General features: G+C 41.1%; 1 protein-coding gene across 1 annotated transcript in view; it reads right to left on the reverse strand.

Moving 5' to 3' along the window:
* LOC127572810 (phospholipid-transporting ATPase ABCA1-like) overlaps positions 1-22,210 on the reverse strand; it is a 137,990-nt gene that overhangs the window by 3,991 nt on the left and 111,789 nt on the right. The window contains 16 exon segments of the mRNA XM_052020445.1: positions 123-366; positions 1,691-1,718; positions 1,721-1,782; positions 3,370-3,473; positions 5,259-5,393; positions 5,598-5,739; positions 9,285-9,391; positions 10,424-10,486; positions 10,593-10,713; positions 11,452-11,581; positions 12,384-12,507; positions 15,384-15,528; positions 16,530-16,645; positions 18,670-18,847; positions 20,001-20,170; positions 21,377-21,451. Coding sequence (XP_051876405.1) covers positions 123-366; positions 1,691-1,718; positions 1,721-1,782; positions 3,370-3,473; positions 5,259-5,393; positions 5,598-5,739; positions 9,285-9,391; positions 10,424-10,486; positions 10,593-10,713; positions 11,452-11,581; positions 12,384-12,507; positions 15,384-15,528; positions 16,530-16,645; positions 18,670-18,847; positions 20,001-20,170; positions 21,377-21,451 — 1,944 coding nt within the window.

Here is a 22,210-nt window from a genome sequence, read left to right on the forward strand (position 1 = left end):
GAAATAGGGAGGCACAAAGCCGTGAAGATATTTTAAATTTGTGGTGTTCCTGGATCACAAGCCATTCTAAATCAGCAATAATGTGCATTAAGTCTTAGTGAACAAGAAAAGCAAGCACCTACTTGGTCTAATGTGGTTTGTGAGACGGAGTAGTCCTCAATGTGAAGCTTCTCCTTGTTGCTGGAGAGAATACTGAAGATCCTCGATAAGGAGGACTGGTATGAAGGCAACTGGTATTGGAGCATGCAACGGTGTTTCTCCTTGAGAATGCTACCAGGGAAAGCCCGCTTAAAGAATTGCACCACCGGAGTCAGGTCTGGGTTTGGACCAGCTATCCGCACGATTATCGTGTATCCATCACCAAACCTGGAAAGAAGGCAATGCTAATGGTTTTAGTTCATGGCCACAGAACATCCATGTACACTTTGCAGCTCTGTATGTTACGACTTAACACTTGGAACTATGGGTTGTGTGTATTCTTCTTTGCACAAGTATGTAAACAGATGATGACACACACTAATGAATTGAACAAAGTTGTGCAGTAGCTTGGATGCTAACCTTGGGAACTAGTATTTATATCAGCCAACATTTATACGTGAATATTTCCCCTCAGTCAGTTTTAAGGATTTTGTGTGAAAATGGAGAAAATTGGTCTTTTTAAAAATTAAATTGGATATCGCTATCATTTGTCCCATCATCAAATGCTCTTGAGAAGGTGATGGTGAGCCGCCTTCTTGAACTACTGAAGTCCACATTGTGAAGGTGCTTCAACAATGCTCTTCAGGATGGAGTTCCAGGATTTAGATGATGAATGAATAATGATATTTTTCCAAGTCAGTGACCATGTATAACTTAAAGAGAAACATGCAGATGGTAGTTTTCATGCATCCTTGCTGTACAGTAACACCATAGTCCATCTACACCCCAAATTGGGAAGCTTCCTCAGAATAGTAGCATTGGATGCTGTCTCAAGAAGTTGAAGGAAGGCCCATTACAAGGACCTTGAAGAGAGAGACTCTTATTCTTAGCAGTACCATATCCGAATTGAGAAACTTTATGCTGACACAGGGAAACTGAAAAGTAAAATAAATCTTCCATTACCAATATCCCTCACTCTGCCAATGCAAGAATTTAGCAAAGGCATAATTTTCCTTACTTCCGAAAGCAATTTCAACAACGTAATGCATATTGAATAGCTGTCTGGTGAATCAGGTTATGAGGGGGGAATCAAGTCCACCATGAAAAGTACTTGATATATAGAGGTAACAAAATTTGACACAGTGAAAAAATTCTTTTTGGTTTAAATTACCCTCTGTGGTTTGAGTAGAAATTCACCATAAGACCCTTATTTGGCAGGAGACCTGTAAATGTAGTCTATGGATTTTCAGATTACCTACTGTCTATTTGAAAACTAATTGGAAATGGACTCACTATAACATATAGAAGCAGATTTCTTTGATATTTCAGTGCTCCTCATTTCAACCTTTGGATGTTGCTGGAAATTCTCAGTATTTCGCTCCTGACCTCCTACTTTCAGCACGTGTCTTCCTATTTGAATACTTTTTATTAATTGGATAATTTTGCCAGTGATCAACAATGGGAGATGCTTTGAATAAGCATGAGTTGTAGAAAATGATTCCCTTTCTGAGATATTTCAGCTTCAGTGTTAGAAGTCTACTGAGAGTCTTACCTGTTCTTGAGGTGCTGTACACTGCCATACATCGGAATTTACCATTAACCATTATTGCCATTCGTGTGCACAGAGCCTCACACTCCTCCATACTGTATAGAAACAAACAGTGAAGGCTATTAGCTTTGCATTTGAGTGGAGGCACTGCTCTACATTTTGTAATAATCAGTCAATTTGAATTGTGGATTGATTTAGAGTAAGGTCTGAGTTGTTACATATTGTTTAAATGACACTTCCAAAGAGTCACTGATTTGGGATGCCTATCAGTGATCCTTTGCAAGTTCTACCCTGAGTACTAGAGAATTGGCTCAAAAGCTTAAAATTGAGTAACATTTACAGGTATGCCAATGTACAGATGTTATATTCCTATTAAACGTAGTCATGCATATTATACTGTACAAATGCACGTAAATGCATCTTATGAATCTAGTGTATATTTATCTGCACATACATTTATTCTGTTACACAAGTGTGTGTACATACACGTACATAAAATAAATTAAAAAACTCTTTTTATCGGGATTCCTCTCTATAGTACAGGAAAAACATCTTCTTTCCCTGTACTGACAAGATACAGAATGAAATATATACAGGCAGTGGTTGTTAATATTGTCAGCTCAATATTAACTGTACCTCATCGACATAATTTTGATGTTGTGCTTCCTTAAGGACTAAAATGCAGGTATAGCATATGCTGGCACAATGAAGAATATTTGTAGTGTTTGGAAGTGGTTCTGCTCACACTGTTATTTAATCAGTGATGCTTGTGCAAGTGATGCCACACCAGAGGTTAATAACTGCAGAACCCATCATATGCATTGCCCATACTTAAGCTGATCAGTCAGCTAAAAAGAAAATCATTACAACATGAGGGGATTGAGGAGAATAACATTGTCCCACTGGCTGTGGCTACTGCAATGTGTGCTCAGTGCTACTGAGTGAGGTCAAATTCCCCAGTGTGCATCCATAAGCAGTATCCATAAGCTATGGATATTGGGGGCCCGAGTTACAAGGAGAGGTTGCATAGACTAGGACTATATTCCCTGGAACATAAGAGATTGAGTGGTGACCTGATAGAGGTATACAAGATCATGTCTTTTTCCCAGGGAAGGATGCTAACACAAGAGGGCACAGGTTTAAGATCAGTAGGTGAGAGATTTAAAAGAGACATCAGGGGCAGCTTTGTCACACAAAGGGTGGTGCATATTTGGAATGAGCTGCCAGAAGTGGTGGTTGAGGTGGACACATTAGCAACATTTGAAAGCCAGCTAGATAAGTACATGGATAGGAGAGAGTTAGAGGTCTACGGGCCAAACGCAGGCAGAAGAGATGAACTCGTGGGGCAACACAGTCGGCATGGACGAGTTGGGCCAAAGGGCTTGTTTCTATGCTCTATGACTATGATAGTGAATTGTAGACTGTCTACTCTATATTCTGCAAGGTGCAATATTTAACAGGAGTGAAGGACTTCTTCCTGTCCTGAACCATCATGTTCTGAGCATCTCCAGGACTTTAGCTGCGAGGTTATATGAGGCACATGTAGCACAGGGAGGTCTCATTGAATTTGCTGGGAACAGTGTCCCAGAGATGAATGAATGAAAGTCAAGCATTTTAGCTGTAACTTAACATATGGTTCATCCAAATGAGTGCAATCTCCCTGATGCTTGCCATTCACTCACCTATGTGATGTCAAAACCACTGAGCGGCCTCCTTTAATGATATTGAGGATAGTGTTCCACAGGAATCTCCGTGCCTTTGGATCCATCCCTGTTGTGGGTTCATCCTGTTTTTGATAACAACGCAGACTCCATTAAACATCAATCACTATGATTGTTGACCCAATATATCCAGCAGAAATAGATTACCTAACAGGTATTATGTGTCCGTGATGGTGAATTTAGAGAAATGAGCAGGTTGAAATTTAAAAGGTAAATATGGTATACATCTTAAACATCTCACAGATGTTGTCTTAGTATTAACATTTTTTTCTTTGCCTTCAAAAGAATCCAAAATACTCCATTAGCAAATGGTGTCACGTCTGAACGATAGTGATGTTTGGAGCTATCTAACTTCGGGCAACATACTGATTACAACAGATCACAGTGTAGCAGTTTAGCTACTGAACCAGCACCAAGATCCATTAGTTAATGACTCTACCCTTGAACTATTGATCCAGGGTTACCAGTTTAAACCCCACCATGGAAACTGGAAAACTTAAGTTCAGGTAATTAAATAAATCTGCAATTAAAGCTACTCTCAGTAACAATAATTATTAAACTAGTGGACTGCTCTAAAAGAATACCTCCTGAATGCCCTTCAGGGGAAGAAATCTGCCATCCTTAGCCTGTCTGTTATATATGTGACTCCATACCCACCAATGTCATTGACTCAGAACTGTCTCTTCAGTTCAGGGGCAATTAGGGGTGGATAATAAAGATCAACATTAAGAATAATGTCCATTTTGGATGAACAAATAAATTAAAAATCCTTGACTGCTTTTGAAGTTTTTAAGCTGCTTATTTTTGAATGCGTTAATGACTTCACTAAGTTAGTGAGTGAAGGATTTCTACTAAGTGCATTAATGGATTTGTTAAAGGATTGCACAGAGAGAAATTTAACCCTTTGGCAAACTGGGGTTAATGGGTTTGTGTGGCCCTGACCCTGAAACTTTCGCGGCAGCGTCAGAAATAGAGACAATGCTGCTGAAGGCAAAGCCAAGGAAGACAAGTGGAAAAATACCCACCATTACAACCAAATGATGCCTGGACGAAAGCAAGTCAAGAAAATGGAATGAAGCAATCATAAAGATAGGAAGCTATTCAGCCCATTATGCGTGCACTGGCTCTTTGAAAAATTAGTGTCACGTCCTCTGCTCTTTTCCCATAGCTTGCAAAGTTCTCATTTTCTTGTTCAATTTCTTTTCAAAAGTTGCAATTGAATCTTCTTTCTTCCTTTTGGAGAATGTATTGCAGACTATAGAAATTTGCAGCGTCTTATTTTTCCTCAGATTTTTGTACTAAATGGGTGTTGCTCATTTGGTGACCTTCATTCCGGTGGAATTTGCTTCTTCTGATAATCTCCATCAAAACACCTTCATTATGAGCGTAATATTTAGAATTTTGATAGTGTGCCTTTGTCTTCCACGCGCTGAGTTCAATTTGCAGGGTTGGCAGTCAAACAGGTTGGGGTGGCATAGTGGCACAGCTAGTAGAGCTGTTGCCTCACATCTCCAGCAACCTAGGTTCAATCCTGACCTCTGGTGCTCTCCGTGCGGAGTTTGCATGTTCTCCCTGTGGCTTTCTTCTGGGTGCTCCAGTTTCCTCCCACCTCCCAAAGATGTACAGGTTAGTAGGTTAATTGGCTACTGTAGATTGCTCCTAATGTGTAGCTGTGTGGTGGAACTTGGGAGGCATTGAAGGCATTGAAGGAAACATGGGGAGAATAGGTTACAAGGAAAATTAGAGGGGGACTGGAATTGCTCTGTCAGCCTGCATGGATCCGATGGGTCAAAATGACATCTCTCTATATCTTAAGGAAATGAAAATAAGTAATTGTAGAAAATACTCACCAGAAATAAAACCGGAGGACCCCCAATCAGGGCCATGGCAGTGGAAAGTTTGCGCCGGTTCCCTCCACTGTAGTTACCGGCCCTTCTGTCTGCATATCGAATAATTCCCAACTTTCGGATCCCCCACTCAGCAATCTGAAGGGCAGAAATGATGTCAGTGCATACAGATAATCTGCCACAAAGTCATCTTACAACCACCAACTAGAAGGATACATGTATTCCCAAATTACTCATACAATTTTGCTTTAAGTTAGTAAGTTTTGATCATACAAGATCTGGCAAAGTGTCACTCGGATAGATGACATGCGCTATGATATTGGCTCCCGCACACTACTTCACCTTGCAGATTTCCTTTTCGGGAATTCCACGGAGGAGTGCGTAAAGCTCCAGATGTTCCCGCCCAGTCAGCAGTTCATTGATGGCATCAAACTGAGGGCAGTAACCCATGTTCTGATGGACCTCTTGCATATTGGATAGAATACTGTGGCAAGAGAAACAAGATAAGGCCAGTTATTTTTAGTGAGGTCTTTGTAACCTGCACTTTTCTTTTTGATTAAATGTCATCTATTGTCAGGATTGTAGCACAAGATGGAGAAATCTCTAACCTTCAGCTGAAAATAAACAGATAAGTTTAGGATAACGTTGTGTTAGTTCAACTGAGTTCAGTGAATATAAATTGATTCTAGAAAGCTCAATGTGCACTGGTTCTTTTGACATCAGATCCCAATTACTTTTATGCAAAAGTAAATATTAGAAAATATGCAGTGTGCCTAGGAAGAAATCTAGCCTCAGAACATATGCAGAATAAAAGTACTGAAATCTATGAAGGAGCTTTGAGACATAATGTTACTAACTCACGTTAATGCTTTCCCTTGGGTGACTCCAGTTTTGACTCCAGTGCCCGAGCCTGATCTTGGTGTACAAGTCAACACTACAGTAAACGTTTGGTTTGGGAAGCTCATTCACATTCCTCTCGTATCTCTTGCCCTATGGTACATCATCCACCTTCATTCTAATTGTTGTTGCACTGACAGAAAGGGCATCTATGAGCAAAGTTGTCATGGCGGAGCTATAGTCAACACACATCGACCAAGAACATCCTCTTAGAGGTTGGCAGTAGGACTGGATGCTAAGGAGAAGATTAATCACAAGACCTGGATGACAGGTCTTGTGATTAATCTTCTACATCATCTACCTTTGTTGTAGAAATGGAAGACACAAGAAATTTGATGTCCCATTTCCACATTTGCTATTTAAATACATCTTAGTTGACCATTAAGCAAATATCCTCCATAACAACTGGTGTTCCTGTGAAGCTTTCCACTCCTTCCTAATTTGCTGTGCTAATGAAAAATGGTGCTCCTTTGTGTCTCGATAATGAGATAAGGTATCTGACTGCTACTATACAAGAGTGTAATCTGCATTACACATTCTGCTGTGAAGTACCATGGTCCATTCCCTTAAAGATAATACATTGGAATCTGAGCCTTTGGAAAGCTCCAAAGGATGTGCTTGGAATGTTGGGTGATCATTCTTCCCAGCACAGTTCCACAATAGCTAATTTTCTCTCCTTATTCATAAGGTACTCCAGTTACACCACACACATCCAGTGTCAACAACTTTATGAAAGGCACAAGTTAGGAGCAGGACTTTTCCAGGCAATGAGAAGCACTGGGAGGGATTGTCACAATGTTCCTCTACCCGGCAAGACTAGATGGCTCTTTCCCAGGATACTAATATCAGGCATATTGTCCTGGATAGTCCTAGATCTAGTCCTAGATCCTCCCACTTAGATACTGGGAAGGTGTCAGAACATTGAGGCTGTGAGCATGGCTTTGTGAGAACAATGTTCATGCACTGGTGCACCTGCTACAGCCAAGCTGTAAATTAGAACCATAGAACCATAGAAAACTACAGCACAGAAAAACAGGCCATTTGGCCCTTCTAGTCTGTGCTGAAACATTATTCTGCTAGTCCCATTTACCTGCCCCCAGCCCATACCCCTCCAGACCTCTCTCGTCAATGTATCTATCCAATTTACTCTTAACAGTTAAGAGCAAGCCCACATTTACCACATCAGATGGCAGCCCATTCCACACTCCCACCACTCTTTGAGTGAAGAAGTTCCCTCTAATGTTCCCCCTAAACCTTTCCCCTTTCACCCTAAAGCCATGTCCTCTCGTACTTATCTCTCCTAATCTAGGTGGAAAGAGCCTACTTGCATTAACCCTGTCTATGCCCCTCATCATTTTATAAACCTCTATCATATCTCCCCTCATTCTTCTCTGCTCCAAGGAATAAAGTCCTAACATGCTCAATCTTTCCTTATAACTCAACTCCTGAAGACCTGGCAACATTCTTGTAAATCTCCTCTGCACTCTTTCAATCTTACTGACATCCTTCCTGTAGTTCGGTGACCAGAACTGCACACAATATTCTAAATTTGGTCTCACCAATGACTTATACAACCTCACCAAAACATTCCAACTCCTATACTCAATACTTTGATTTATAAATGCCAGGATGCCAAAAGCCTTTTTTTACAACCCTGTCTACCTGTGACTCTACTTTCAAGGAATTATGTATCTGAACTCCCAGATCCCTTTGTTCCTCCGCACTCCTCAGTGCCCTACCATTTACTGTGTATGTCCTCCCTTGACTTGTCCTTCCAAAATGCAACACCTCACACTTGTCTGCATTAAATTCCATCTGCCATTTTCTGGACCATTTTTCCATTTGGTCCAGATCCCTCTGCAAGCTTTGAAAGCCTTCCTCGCTGTCCACTACACCTCCAATCTTAGTATCATCTGCAAACTTACTGATCCAATTTACCACATTATCATCTAGATCATTGATATAAACAACAAACAACAATGGCCCCAACACAGATCCCTGAGGCACACCACTAGTCACAGGCCTCCAATCTGAGAAACAACCATCCACAACCACTCTCTGTCTTCTCCCACTCAGCCAATTTCGAATCCAGTTTACAACCTTTCCATGGATACCCATTGACTGAACCTTCTGAACTAATCTCCCATGTGGGACCTTGTCAAAGGCCTTACTAAAGTCCATGTAGACAACATCCACAGCCTTACCTTCATCTACTTTCTTAGTGACCTCCTCAAAAAACTCCACAAGATTCGTTAAACACGATCTACCACGCACAAAGCCATGCTGACTATCCTTAATCAACCCTTGGCTGTCCAAATACTTATATGTCCTATCTCTCAGAACACCTTCCAATAATTTACCCACTACTGATGTCAGGCTCACTGCCTGTAATTACCTGGTTTACTCTTTGAGCCTTTCTTAAACAATGGAACAATATGAGCTATCCTCCAGTCCTCTGGCACCGCACCCGTGGCTAAGGACATTTTAAATATATCTGCCAGGGCCTCTGCAATTTCTACACTAGTCTCTCTCAAGGTCCGAGGAAATACCTTGTCAGGCCCTGGGGATTTATCTACCTTTATTCGCTGTAAAGCATCAAGTACCTCCTCCTTTTTAATCTCTATATGTTCCATGACACTAGTGCTTGTTTCCCTTCCTTCCATATCCATGATGCCAGTTTCCTGAGTAAATACTGATGCAAAAAAACTGCTTAAGACCTCTCCCATCTCCTCAGGCTCCACGCATATACGACCACTCTGATCTTCAAGGGGACCAATTCTGTCTTTTACTATCCTTTTGCTCTTAATATATCTGTAGAAACCCTTTGGGTTTACCTTCACATTATCTGCCAAAGCAGCCTCATGTCCTCTTTTTGCCTTCCTGATTTCCTTTTTTAAAATTTACTTACATTTCCTATACTCTTCAAGTACCTCATTAGTTCCTAGTTACCTATACCTGCTATACACCTCTCTCTTTTTCTTAACCAGCTCACCAGTATCCCTTGAAAACCAAGGTTCCCTATGCTTGTTACCCTTGCCTTTAATGTATCAAATATTTCATGGCGGAATTGCTTTGTGATAAATTAGTTATCGTTGAACAGTTGCAGACACAATGAACCCCACTCTGTCCCACCTGTGTCCTTTCAGGAAAGCTTCTCCTCCTGTGACATAACTATCACCTGTCAACATCTTGAAGGTTGTTGATTTCCCAGCACCATTCACCCCCAGAAGTCCAAAGCACTGGAATGGGGAAAAAAATATCAGCATCAGAGAACTTGCTTGGGTTCTGGGTAGTAACAAATATCTAATTTTACTCTGGAGGATGATGTTGTTTTGATAAACTGAAGATGATCATATCATTATAGACAGCACAGTGGCATAACTAGTAGAGCTGATGCCTCACAGCGTCAGCAACCCAGGTTCAATACTCACTTTCGATGCTGTCTGCGAGGAGCTTGCACATTCTCCCTGTAACTGTGTGGGTTTCCCCAGGTGCACCAACTTCCTCCCACATCCCACTGATGTGTGGGTTGGTAGGTTAATCGGTCATTGTAAATTGTAGGTGGGTGGTAGAATCTTGGCATTATTGGTGGGCATGTAAGGAGAATAGGTTGCAGGGAAAATTAGCAGGGGAATTTGGTTCTTCTGTGCACTGTTACAAACTTGATGGGTTGAATGGCCTCATTCCTTGTCATAAGGAAATACGGAAATGCAATCACTTTCTCTGATTCCCAGTAAACCCATTGGCCTTTTAAAGGAATGTCTGAAGAATAAGCTCGGTAATAACAAATGGGGGAGAAAGGCTGGATATATGAAGCTTTACAATACGTTACAAAGCACTGTGCAGGTAATGAAGGTCTTTTAATGTGTTGTCACTAGGAAAGGTGTTTTACAAATGTTGGTCTTTTAATGAATCTAGGTTGGAAAGCATTCACTACTTTCATAGGTCAGGTTTGCTGAGACCGCTCTGCTCCCGGGCTTCCCTGACTACCTCCCGATAAATTGATAGCACTGCTTTAAACATGGGAAGGATTGGGCTCCAAACAGTGATGTATTAATTGGCTTCGGTTAAGGGCTACAGGGTTATCCAGACCTGGAATGTACTATCTGTAAGGGGTAGCAAAATCAGATTTCATACCCTTCAAAACGCAATTGAACATGCAGTTGAAAGGACTTATTTCCAGGGTTATGAGATAGAGGTGGGGCTGTGGGGCCAAGCTATTTCAGAGGATGAGCAACCATGGCAAATCAATGACTCTTTGCACCTCTTACCTCTCCAGGTGGGATCCCCACACACAGTCGGTCAACAGCAGGCTTCTGCTTCATTCTGTAGATCTGGAACAGAAACCCACTCATTATGAGGCATGATACATTTGCAAAAGCACCAATGAAAACTTGTCCCCTATTCTTGCTTTGCTCAAAAGCACAGTTTGTAACTCACCTTGGTGAGGCTTTTCAGTTCCAGAATGTCATTCTGGCACCCACCACTCAAGACCCTCTGCCTCTCCTTGGCCACATCCTCATCTTCATCAGTCAGCACTGGGAGCTTTGCCGATGAGGGTCTAGACAAACACCAAAAAAGACATTAATACTCCACATTCTCCTGTCACATCATGCCCAACAACACCAAATACTAGTCATTGATTTAAATGAACAGGGACACAAAACACTTTTTCTGTCTGCTCTTTTCTTTTTACCACTGTTTTATTCTTCAATACAACCTTACATTAACCACATAGTATCAAACAAGTACCCATTTCCCGCCATAATGACTTGACCTACTGGATTGAAACCATTGTTTGGTAGGATGCTAAATTAATACAACAATTAATGGGGTTGAATGTGAGAATAACAATGAACCACGACGTCATTTGATAACGAAAGCTACTTTTCTATTTTAATGCATTATTTTTGTTTGAAAGTGGAAATATAGAGGTTGGAGGCATTCCAACCCAAGCATTATACATTGAAACTCTATAGAAACAAGACATTTGGTCCAATTGTTCTAAATTGGTGTGATGCTCCACAGAAACCTCTTCCCTCCCCATTTTATTGAACTCTATGAGCTACAGGTCCTCCCCAGTTTGTGAACACCCGACTAATACACAGCCCGTAAAAAGAGTGTTTGAGAAACTGGCAGTACGGCTTTGGCAGCTACTGCAGGGCTGCAGGCATCTTCTGCTGGGTGGGAACTTAGTTCATGGCCACATTTCTGACTTGCAAAATATTTGGTTTACAAACAGTTCACAGGAATGGAACCCTGCCATAAACTGGGGATGAGCTGTATTGGCAACATTTACCTTGGTTTTATAAAGAATCTGTACTGAATCAGCACTGTGATGATAAAGAAAACCACTCCCTCTATAGCCATGGCGAATAGGTTCCTTCCCACTAGATCCCAGGAAAGTGGGGAGACAAAATGATTCTCACCTGCAGAACAACAGAGTTAGAATGAACGGCAGACCTAAACAACAGCAACATGTACTTATACAGCACCCACAACATCATAAACCATCCCAAGCGATGTGAGGAGATGACCAAGAGCTTACTGGGTAGCACAGTGGCACGGCTGGTGGAGATGCTGCCTCACAGCTCCAGGGACCCGAGTTCAATCCTGATCTCTGGAGATGACTGTGTGGAGTTTGCACATTCTCCCGGTGACTGCTTGGACTTCCTCTGGGTGCTCCGGTTTCCTCCCACATCCCAAAAATGTGTGGGTAGTTAGGTTAATTGGCCACTGAAAATTGCACATAGTGTGTAGGTGAGTGGTAGAATCTGGCAGGGGGAGGGTGAAATGGATGGGGTCATGAGGAGAATAAAATGAGTTTGGGAAAAATTGGTGTAAAAATGGGTGCTTGGTGCTCAGTGAGACTTGATGGGCGATGGGCCAACTTCTGTGCTGTACCTCTCTGTGACTCTATGTGCCTGCTAGAAGAAGTAGACAAAAGGTGATGGGGGTGGTGGGGTTAGATAGGACAAGTTAGGGATGAAAACCCAGAGCTTAGGGCTTTAACCACAACCAGCCATCATGGCAACTGTAAATTTGTTATGTTTAAATTATCACACTTATTCATTCACATTCATATCACATTCAGTTCTTTAGATTGACAAGATTTTAAAACCCTGGACCAAACTTGAATGTGACTGTGCCAAGTACTTGAAGACAATTTCTTTACAAAACTTAACAGACTTAGGGTTTCAAAAATAAAAATATCAATAAACTATTACATACCAAATCTTTCCAAGGCATCTGCCATTGCCTGATTTTTCACCATATCTATCAACCCACGACCCAGGCAGAAGTGAGGGAAGATCAGGAACACAGATTTCAGAACTTCATTAATGCTGTTCAGTTTCTGAAACAAAAAAAGAACTCTTTTATGTATTTCAATAAATGGTCAAAAAGTTGTTTATTTACAGTACATTGTTAGTATTATGTTCCAAGAAGGGAGAGAATTATTATCACCATTTTAATTAATTGTGTCAAAATGTTGAGCTGAAGAATTTGATGCACATTATCTTTATTCAGCTACAACCTTCAAAGACACTAATACACTGCCTTAAGTCATATGATCACACAGACCAAAATGTGACAGTGAAGCAGAATTGAAGTGACGATCTTGAAATTGTAAGAATTTGCCAGTTTCGGAGACTGAAAGAGTGATATCTGTAAGTACCAGCTTCAATACTTGTAACTAACTGAATTAATTGGCTAGCTCAAAGAACACCAGCCTTTACAGTACGGCTCGTGTTTATCCATGCATAAGTCCTACTGCCACAGGTGATAAGTTATACCATTATTATATAAATCATGTCAATAATATTATATTTTCATGCATTTAACTTGCTCCAATGATAACTGTATTATCATACTTTAAGTTGCATTAATGTTATATGAATAACCTATCTTCATGATATATTTTCATTTCCAATATTATAGAATCATTTGTAAATCTTATCCTAATGTTATATGACCATATATGACTGCTAACATATATGGTCTTTGGAAGGACAAACTCCAAGGCAGAATATAAGGTAAATGGCAGGATTCTGGGCAGTGTAGAGGAGCAGAGGGATCTGGGGGTTCATATCCACAGATCATTGAAAGTTGCCACACAGGTGGATAGGGTAGTTAAGAAAGCTTATGGGATGTTAGCATATGGGATGTTATATGACTGCTTCGTGAGGCGAGGGAGGAGATTGCTGAACTGTTGGCTAGGATCTTTGAGTCCTTGTTGTCCACGGGGATGGTACTGGAGGATTGGAGAGTGGTGAATGTTGTCCCCTTATTCAAAAAAAGGTAGCAGGGATAGTCTAGGAAATTACAGACCAGTGAGGCTTACGTCTGTGGTGGGTAAGCTGCTAGAAAGGATTCTAAGAGCTAGGATTTATGATCATTTAGAGAATCATGGATTGATTAAGGGACAGCCATCATGGATTTGTGAAGGGAAGATCTTGCCTCACTAGCCTGATAGGGTTCTTTGAGGAGGTGAGCAGGCAGATTGATGAGGGTAGTGCAGTAGATGTGGTCTACATGGATTTTAGTAAGGCGTTTGACAAGGTTCTGCACGGTAGGCTTCTTCAGAAGGTCAGAGGCCAAAGGATCCAGGGAGGCTTGGCCATGTGGATTCAGAATTGACTCGCCTGTAGAAAGCAGAGGGCTGTGGTGGAGGGAGTGCATTCAGATTGGAGGGCTGTGACTAGTGGTCTCCCACAAGGATCAGTTCTGGGACCTCTACTTTTTGTGATATTTATTAATGACTTAGATGAGGGGGTGGAAGGGTGGGTTAACAAGTTTGCAGATGACACAAAGATCGGTGGTGTTGTGGATAGTGTGGGGGGCTGTCGAAGCTTACAGAGGGATATTGATAGGATGCAGAGCTGGGCTGACAAGTGGCAGATGGAGTTCAATCCGGAGAAGTGTGAGGTGGTACACTTTAGAAGGACAAACTCCAAGGCGGAATACAAGGTAAATGGAGGGATTCCGGGCAGTATAGAGGAGCAGAGGGATCTGGGGGTTCATATCCACAGATCACTGAAAGTTGCCACACAGGTGGATAGGGTAGTTAAGAAAGCTTATGGGATGTTAGCTTTCATAAGTCATGGGATCGAGTTTAAGAGCCGCGAAGTAATGATGCAGCTTTACAAAACTCTGGTTAGACCACACTTAGAGTACTGTGTCCAGTTCTGGTCGCCTCATTATAGGAAAGATGTGGAGGCATTGGAAAGGGTGCAGAGGAGATTTACCAGGATGCTGCCTGGATTAGAGAGTATGGATTATGAGGAGAGACTAAAGGAGCTAGGGCTTTACTCACTGGAGAGGAGGAGGATGAGGGGAGACATGACAAAGGTATGCAAAATATTAAGAGAAATAGATAGAGTGGACAGCCAGCGCCTCTTTCCCAAGGCACCAATGCTCAATACAAGAGGGCATGGCTTTAAGGTAATGGATGGGAAGTTCAAGGGAGGCGTCAGAGGAGGTTTTTCACCCAGAGAGTGGTTGGTGCATGGAATGCGCTGCCTGGGGTGGTGGTGGAGGCTGATACGTTGGTCAAGTCCAAGAGATTGTTAGATAAGCATATGGAGGAATTTAAGATAGAGGGATATGTGGGAGGAAGGGGATAGATAGTCTTAGGAATGGTTTGAAGGTCGGCACAACATGGTGGGCTGAAGGGCCTGTATTGTTCTCTGGTTCTATGGTTCATTTGTATACTTTTTGCCAGTTATTATCATACCTTCATCACGCTTAAAAAATGCTAATAGTAAGTTATGTTGTTATGCATATAATTCTTGCCAATGGCTGTGAATCAAATCAGAAAAATTTACTTTGTACACATTGCTAAGTCTAACAGATAAATCTGAAGCAACAAACAATCTGCTGGAGGAACTCAGCAGGTCGGGCAGCATCCGTGAGGGGAAAGGATTTGTCGATGGTTCAGGTTGAAACCCTGCATTAGGACTGCACCAGCACCAGTCCCACTGAGATCCTCCAGTAAATTCTATGCTGCTCTCGATTCCTGCATCTACAGTCTCTTGTGTCTCCAGATAAACCTGAAACTGGATTCAGTTTTCACAATCATTAAAGCGTGTATCATTGCCCAATGGATACAGACTCCCTAATCGTGTGATCAAGCACATATCCTCATCAGGGAAATATTCAACTGGTTGCTTGACATTGTTCCATATGGTGAAACATGGATAATCTAGTAAGTGAAAATGTTTAATGACTCACATTGTTGCTAAGCAGCTCAAGGACAAAGGTTGCCACACTGCCATTGATCCCGATGAACAAATTCACACTGGTTAAGATTACGTAGGCAGTGCTGGGGATTCTGAATACAAAGGATGCTGGGTACATCAAAGGGGTGATGGACCACCTGCAAGTAAAAGGAAACACTTGTAAGAAATAGACATTGAGGGGCAGCACAGTTAGTAGAGCCAATGCCTTGTAGCACCAGGGACTCTGGTTCAATCCTGACATTGGGTGCTGTCTGCATTGAGTTTCTACATTGTCCCTGTGAAAGCATGTGTTTCCTATGGGTGCTCTGGTTTCTTCCCATATCCTAAATATGTGTGGGTTGGTAGGTTAATTGGCCGCTGTAAATGGCCCCTCATGTGTAGAGACGAGGCAGCTTCTGGGGGAAGTTGCTGACAATGTGGGGAGAATAAAAAGGATTAATGTTCATAGATGTTTTTGTAATTCCACCCCCTCCTCCTGCCCCCACCCCCAGCAGTAGAATCTGGGGGGAGCTGAGGAGAATCTAGGGAGAATAACAAAATGGGACAAATGTAGGGTTAGTGTATTTGGATGTCTGATGCTCAGCACAGATTGGTGGCCAAAGGGCCTGCTTCTGAGCTCTATCCCTCTATGACTCCATATGTGATGACTGGCTGAGTGCCGCCATTCCTGCTTCTGAAGCAGAGGGTGATGGGTTCAATTCTTCCTCTTTCAATACTTTGATTAAAAAAAAATCTTTAGCATAATAGGTGATGGAAGGATTGCTGTGTGGAAAGTGATGCCATCCCTCTCATCCTGTTGTCTCCTTTTTTGGGTTAGATTTTAGGGCATTTCCTCAGATGTTTTTTTCAGCCTAGGAACAATCCTTTACACAGAACATCTCTGCAGATTTTAAATACATTGTCCACTGAAGTGATAACCCCAGTGGAATCTGTCATAGATGGCGGATGTTCAGCAGTGCTGGGTGCTAATGGGAGCACAAGGTCAAAAGCATCCTCCAAAAGTGAGACAAAGCCTGCAATTTTCTTACAGCAAGTAACATTGGAATGGAAAGTATGTGTGTGCATTTTGAAGTGTGGTTACCATTTTTCTCATTGTTCTTGCAAGCTCAATATTCCCAACTGTGAAGGATTGACTTACCCATACAGGAAGAGAAGCAGAGCAAGCACGGGTAAATTTGAGGAAGACACATAAGATTTTTGTTGGAAGCAGATGAAAATGACGATGACCAGGGTGGCAGGAACAACATAGTTACACTGCGAAGAAACAAGCACAACACTTGTGAGTGATACCAATCTTTCATCGATGGGTTTATGTTAAATAATTAGGATTTCCTATCCTTTCCATTCTATACTCTTCACCTAAAAAATGTTGGAAGCACTTAACAGGTCAGTCTACATCTATGGAGAGAGAAACAGAGTTAACAGTGCAGGTCTTTGAAGGATCTTCAACCTGAAACATTAACCCTGTTTCTCCTTCTGCAAATACTATTTGACCTGCTGAGTGTTTTCAGCATTTGCTTTTTTTATTTCAATATTAATATGCTTCAGTTTGAAGAAACAATAGTCACTTTTGGGATCAAAATTCATCCTTAGATGCATGGGTTAAACGTATGATGCAGCAACATTTACACATTGAACTCCACATCTGAAATTCAATCACACTTAGCTCAATTTCAGAAGTGGTTTTCAGTGGACCTACATCATGAGTACAGCAACAGAGGACAAATTTTTTCTACTATCCACAACCAAACAGAAATCATCCATTAAAAACACATCTTCAAACTGAGTGTGCTTTAACAAAATAAAAATAAGCATCTAAAGATAACATCAGCAACAGCTTGTATTTATTGAATACCTTCACAGTGTTAACACATTTCAACATGCTCTATAGAAGGGTTACCAAGCAAAATTTGACAATGTATGAAGTTATATTAGAGCAAGAGAGGTGGACATTCATCATCGTCTTAAACAAAAGGGAAGAGTTGAGCTGGAGCTGTTTGTAGATAGAGCTTAGACATCAGGCAGCTTGTGCTGAAACCACCCCCCCCCCCCCCCACGCTTTTACTACCTCTGAAATTGACCCATTACATGTCTGCTTACCATTTTCTACCCTCCATTAACCTGAGTTCACCCAAAAGTCTGCAACCCTTAGCTTAACTCATGCAATCATCTTCACTGTTGTCCTTAAGCTTGTTCATTTACATTGGATCCCTTTATAACAATCTATATTTAGTACAGATGTATACTTGATGACCGCCATGGTAGGCCAAAAGCCTGGTTTCTGTCTGTTTTATGATCTTATGACCAACACTATGAATTGAAAATTATCACCCATTTGTCTGTTTATAGCATTGAACTGCAAATTACAGGCATATTCATGTGAAGTGTTAGCAAACCAAGATGTCCTGGGGTGCATCACAGGAACATTATCAAACAAAATTAGACAATGGGGCACAGAAGGAAGTTTTGGGGCAGTTGTTCTAAAAAGCTTGTCAAAGAGCCAAGTTTCAAAGGCACAGGAAAATGAGGTGAAGGCATTTGGAGGCATTACAGCTGAAGACATGGACATCAACAGTGGAGCAATTTAGTTTAGGGATGATCAAGAATCTAGAATGAAATATCATAGTTCACACTGTATGGCACACTTTGATCATCCTCTTGAAGGCAATACTTCTGGCTCCTTCAATGGACTATTGGACAGATACTGGGACACAAAAGTCACCAATACACCTGGATATTATTTGTCACAAGTACAATACCAATCCACTGGATGATGGAATAACTATTCATTCAATCGTTATAAAGAATGCTGCAGTGTTCTTCTACCTTGTGAGATCAAGAACTGTATTTTCATTTATTTCAAAGGCCATTGAATTGAGGACTAGCAGCTGGCTTCACACTGAACCCAAGGAAAATGTGACTGAATTTACCCTCAAAGGATCCAATCTGATTGGATTTCTCCCATTTGTTCTGTGTACCTATCATAGAAAAGTGTATAAAGCCCACTTTTCCACTTTTTCCATGGGCCTTCTATCAAGTAGGAAAAACCTAGATGGGATAATAATCTGCAATAAAATCTCATAGTGACCCAGCACCAAAGAAGGCTAATCAACCGATTATTGGCCTACTTCAGATATTCTCATTATTCTGCTCTATTCCCACTGCCTTGCAAATACTTCCTTTCTAAGTATCTATGCATTTCCCTCTGGAACCTGCTGTACAGGGCTGGATTAGAAGCATTTCCTCAGCAATGGGGGTGGTTAAAGTTGCTAACTTACCATATCCCACATGTAGTTAGCCAGCCAGTAGATGGCTGGCTTCACTCCACAGATGAACTGCATGTGCTTGGCTTTGGTGACTCGCTCCTGGATCAGGAAAACCACAAAACTCGCTGGGACAAAGGACATGGCGAAGATCACGCAGATGGAAACTAAAACGTCCACTGAAGTAGTCATTCTGCAACATGCACACGTTCCAAAGTCAGACAATCAAACTTTTTCTCTCTCCATAGATGCTGCCTGCCCTGTTGACTACGTCCAGCATCTTCTGCTTTTGTTTTGGATTTACTACATTTGCAGTTCTTTTGCTTTTCAATCAAATAGTTATGTACACCAAACAGAACTTGAAGTGGTAGGGGGAAGTGTGCAGTTGGAGCCTGGTGAGGGAGTTACTAATGCATCTGAAAGTGTCCCCTAACAACTGAATGGCATTCGAAGCATTAGGTGCTTCTATCTAATATTACCATTAGACTATATTTCTTCTTATTCCATGGGACTAAGCATCAGCTTTCAAATGCTAAGCACCAGCATACTGCCCTGATTTTGAAGACTTTTGAAGGGGCATCTTCTCCTCGTAAATATTGGTGTTACATCTCACTGTGATTTTCCACAGATCAGCAAAGTGAGTTAACCTCATAAAACAACCCATGTCAACTCCAGCAAACACACAGTTTCTGTAATCCTTTGGTTGTTTTTGCTTTCTGATTTTGGATAATTGCAAAAAATCAAAAGAATCCTGTGTGTTGAACTGAACTACAATTTTCAGATGACACACATTTCAGTCTGAAGGGAAGATCATGAGAGGGAGGTCAGGGGACAACAGACAAACTCGTTGTTCTTTTACTATAACTGTTACTTAGGTATCACTATCACTGGCAGCTTAAAGAGCTTGCATCACTCCTATTCCATAAGATGCAGGAAATACTCAGCAGGCTAGGCAGTATTTGTGGCAAGGAAAACAAAGTCAATATTTCAGTTTAGTGATCTTTCATCAGAACTATTCTGAAATAAGTCACTGATCATAAATCTGTTCCTCTCTCCATTAACGCTGTCTGACCTGCTGAGTATTTCCAGTGTTTTCTGTTTTATTTCAGATTTCCACTATCCAAAGTATTTGATTTTTGCTGCATAATCCAAGAACAGATTAAAATATGCTTTAGACTGGCAGTCATTTTCATAGAGTTTAACTGAGGGTAATCCATAGTACAAATGAAAGCAGACAAAATGAAATAAAATAAATCCATGCAATCTTTCACTAAGCATCTTTATTTTGCTTAAGTGAGAATGACTTAATTTACCTTGAAGTGGTTTAGAGTGAAACAGATACTTACAGGGCCACCTCAGAGATCTGTTCTTTGGTCAGATTGAGTGGGTGATTGATGGCAGTGATTCCATACACACTTGGATCTTCTCCTTCTGGTAAATGAGTCCGCAGAATGGCATTGTTCATGACATTCAGGAACGCTCCCACAGCATGCCAGCCTTTGTTGTTAAACCAGATCTGAATGGCAAAGTCAAATAGATGTTTTAAAGCATTACCATCTACAACACAGGTGCTGAGATGGGAGGGAGAGTGTGACAGAGGCAGGGAGATATACTGCAAGTGCCTAGTCTGGTTTACTTAACATCTGTTCCAATTTTTTTCACTGAAGCATAATATTGCTCTTTGTCTATGCATGTACTTTGCTTTCCATTCCCAGTTTCTTTCCTCTTTTTATGCAGTCACTGGTTCTTGTTTGATTCCAGTTCCAATGGCACCAGGATGCCCAACAATGGTCCAGCCAAGTGCCATTAATCACTGTGAAACTGGTAATGACTGCCAGTGGGTTAAATGGAGGCCATCATGATTAGACCATTCTATTCCTTATACTTGTTCAGCTGTTCAATAAGATCTCAGCAGATCTGTGCCGTGACATGTATCCTCACCGCTGATCAGCCCCAGCTCAACAGCATGGATTACCAAAATCTAAAGTTAACAATGGACTCAGCATCAGCTGCCATCTGTTAAAGAAAGATGTAATTTAATTTTCAATCTCTCTCCCTCTCTCTGTCACTGTGTTTTCTAATTTCACTCCCACCTCTAAGTTTTAGATCACATCTCCAGTGCTGTATTCCCCAATCAGTTTATCTCTATTTACTCCATTTTCAGCAATGATAAGAACACTCTGTTTGCATTAGCATCAACCTATTTTGCAGTAAGTTCAAGTAATGTGGTAACAAAAGTAATACAACACTGACAAGTTATGACTGAAACTACTTTCACCAATTTTTCGGGCAGTGCATTCCAGATCATCGACTAGAATAACCGTCCCTGTTATTTTTCCCCATTTACTCTAAATCTGTGCCTTCTGGTCATGCACCCTACCAACTCAACCCAAACTCCTACTAAAACTCATGACCTAAAATGGCAAGGGCACATGTCTTCCTGAATTGGATTGGGATTTGGGCAAACTCACAAGTTTAGGAGTTCTGCTTGGATTACTGGACAAGAGTAGAAGGAATCTTTACTCTTACACTGCTTACAAAATGGAAAAGTATGCCCAATTCTTCAGAATTTTTTTTCCCTCATTTGGATAAATGTCACTCCTCTGAATTCCAGCTTTTCTCTCTGTTTCTAAAGTCAAAATTTGTTTGAGGAAGGGTGCAGCTTTTAAAATAGCTGACTGGAGGAATTGCTAGATTCAAGTTCAAAAAGGTCAAATCTTACCTTCACGTTATCTTTCGTGTCTAGTCCAGACATGAACTTTGGGAGCTGGTTCATAAATCGGTCCGAAGCACTGCCCTGGAGGACGAAAGCACAACTTTTAACTCGTCTCAATGCTGCTAATATCTTCAGCTGGGTTTGCTCATCAGTTGGATGCAGAAATAAGCTTCACCAATATGGCACTGCACTCATGGAACAACAGAGAGAATAACCAATGGCATGTTGAGAATTGCATGATTCACAAGTAGGAGATTGGTATGATGTCATAAAACCGAAAAGCAAAGTTATTATTTGCACAGCCTATCTCGAAAAGTGTACAACCCATCTCCAAAGTGTTCTATGAAAGGGTAGAAACTTGTTTGCATGTGTTACATGAACAATTTAAAGTGCTTCATATTTCATCTGAAAATGGAAACAAGTTTCAGAAGAAGAGTAGAACACACATACTATAAAATATCACACTTTTAGCATGTGCACTAATACATAAATTTAGCCATTCTGTGGTGTTCAATCTTCTTAATCAGTACTTTGTTTGATAAGGCTCCCTTCCTGTCCTTAATGCAGTTAATGGCTTAGTCAGTTTACAAGAATATAATTCTAACTAGAGAAGATATTGAACCAAATTCCTCCAAAATGTAGTTTCCCAATTGCAGTCAGTTCAGTTTTGGCAATATTGTTCTAAATATATCCTGCAAGTTCTTGCTTTTGCAATATTAAAACAGCAGGGTCCCAGCCTTTTATTATTGTATTTGGGATATGGACATTGCTGAGAAGACCAACATTTACTGACTATCTATAAATGTCCTGAGATGGTGAGACTTCTTCAAGAAGCTTTTC

This window comes from Pristis pectinata, chromosome 7 (assembly GCF_009764475.1).
Source record: "Pristis pectinata isolate sPriPec2 chromosome 7, sPriPec2.1.pri, whole genome shotgun sequence".
Lineage (NCBI taxonomy): Eukaryota > Metazoa > Chordata > Chondrichthyes > Rhinopristiformes > Pristidae > Pristis > Pristis pectinata.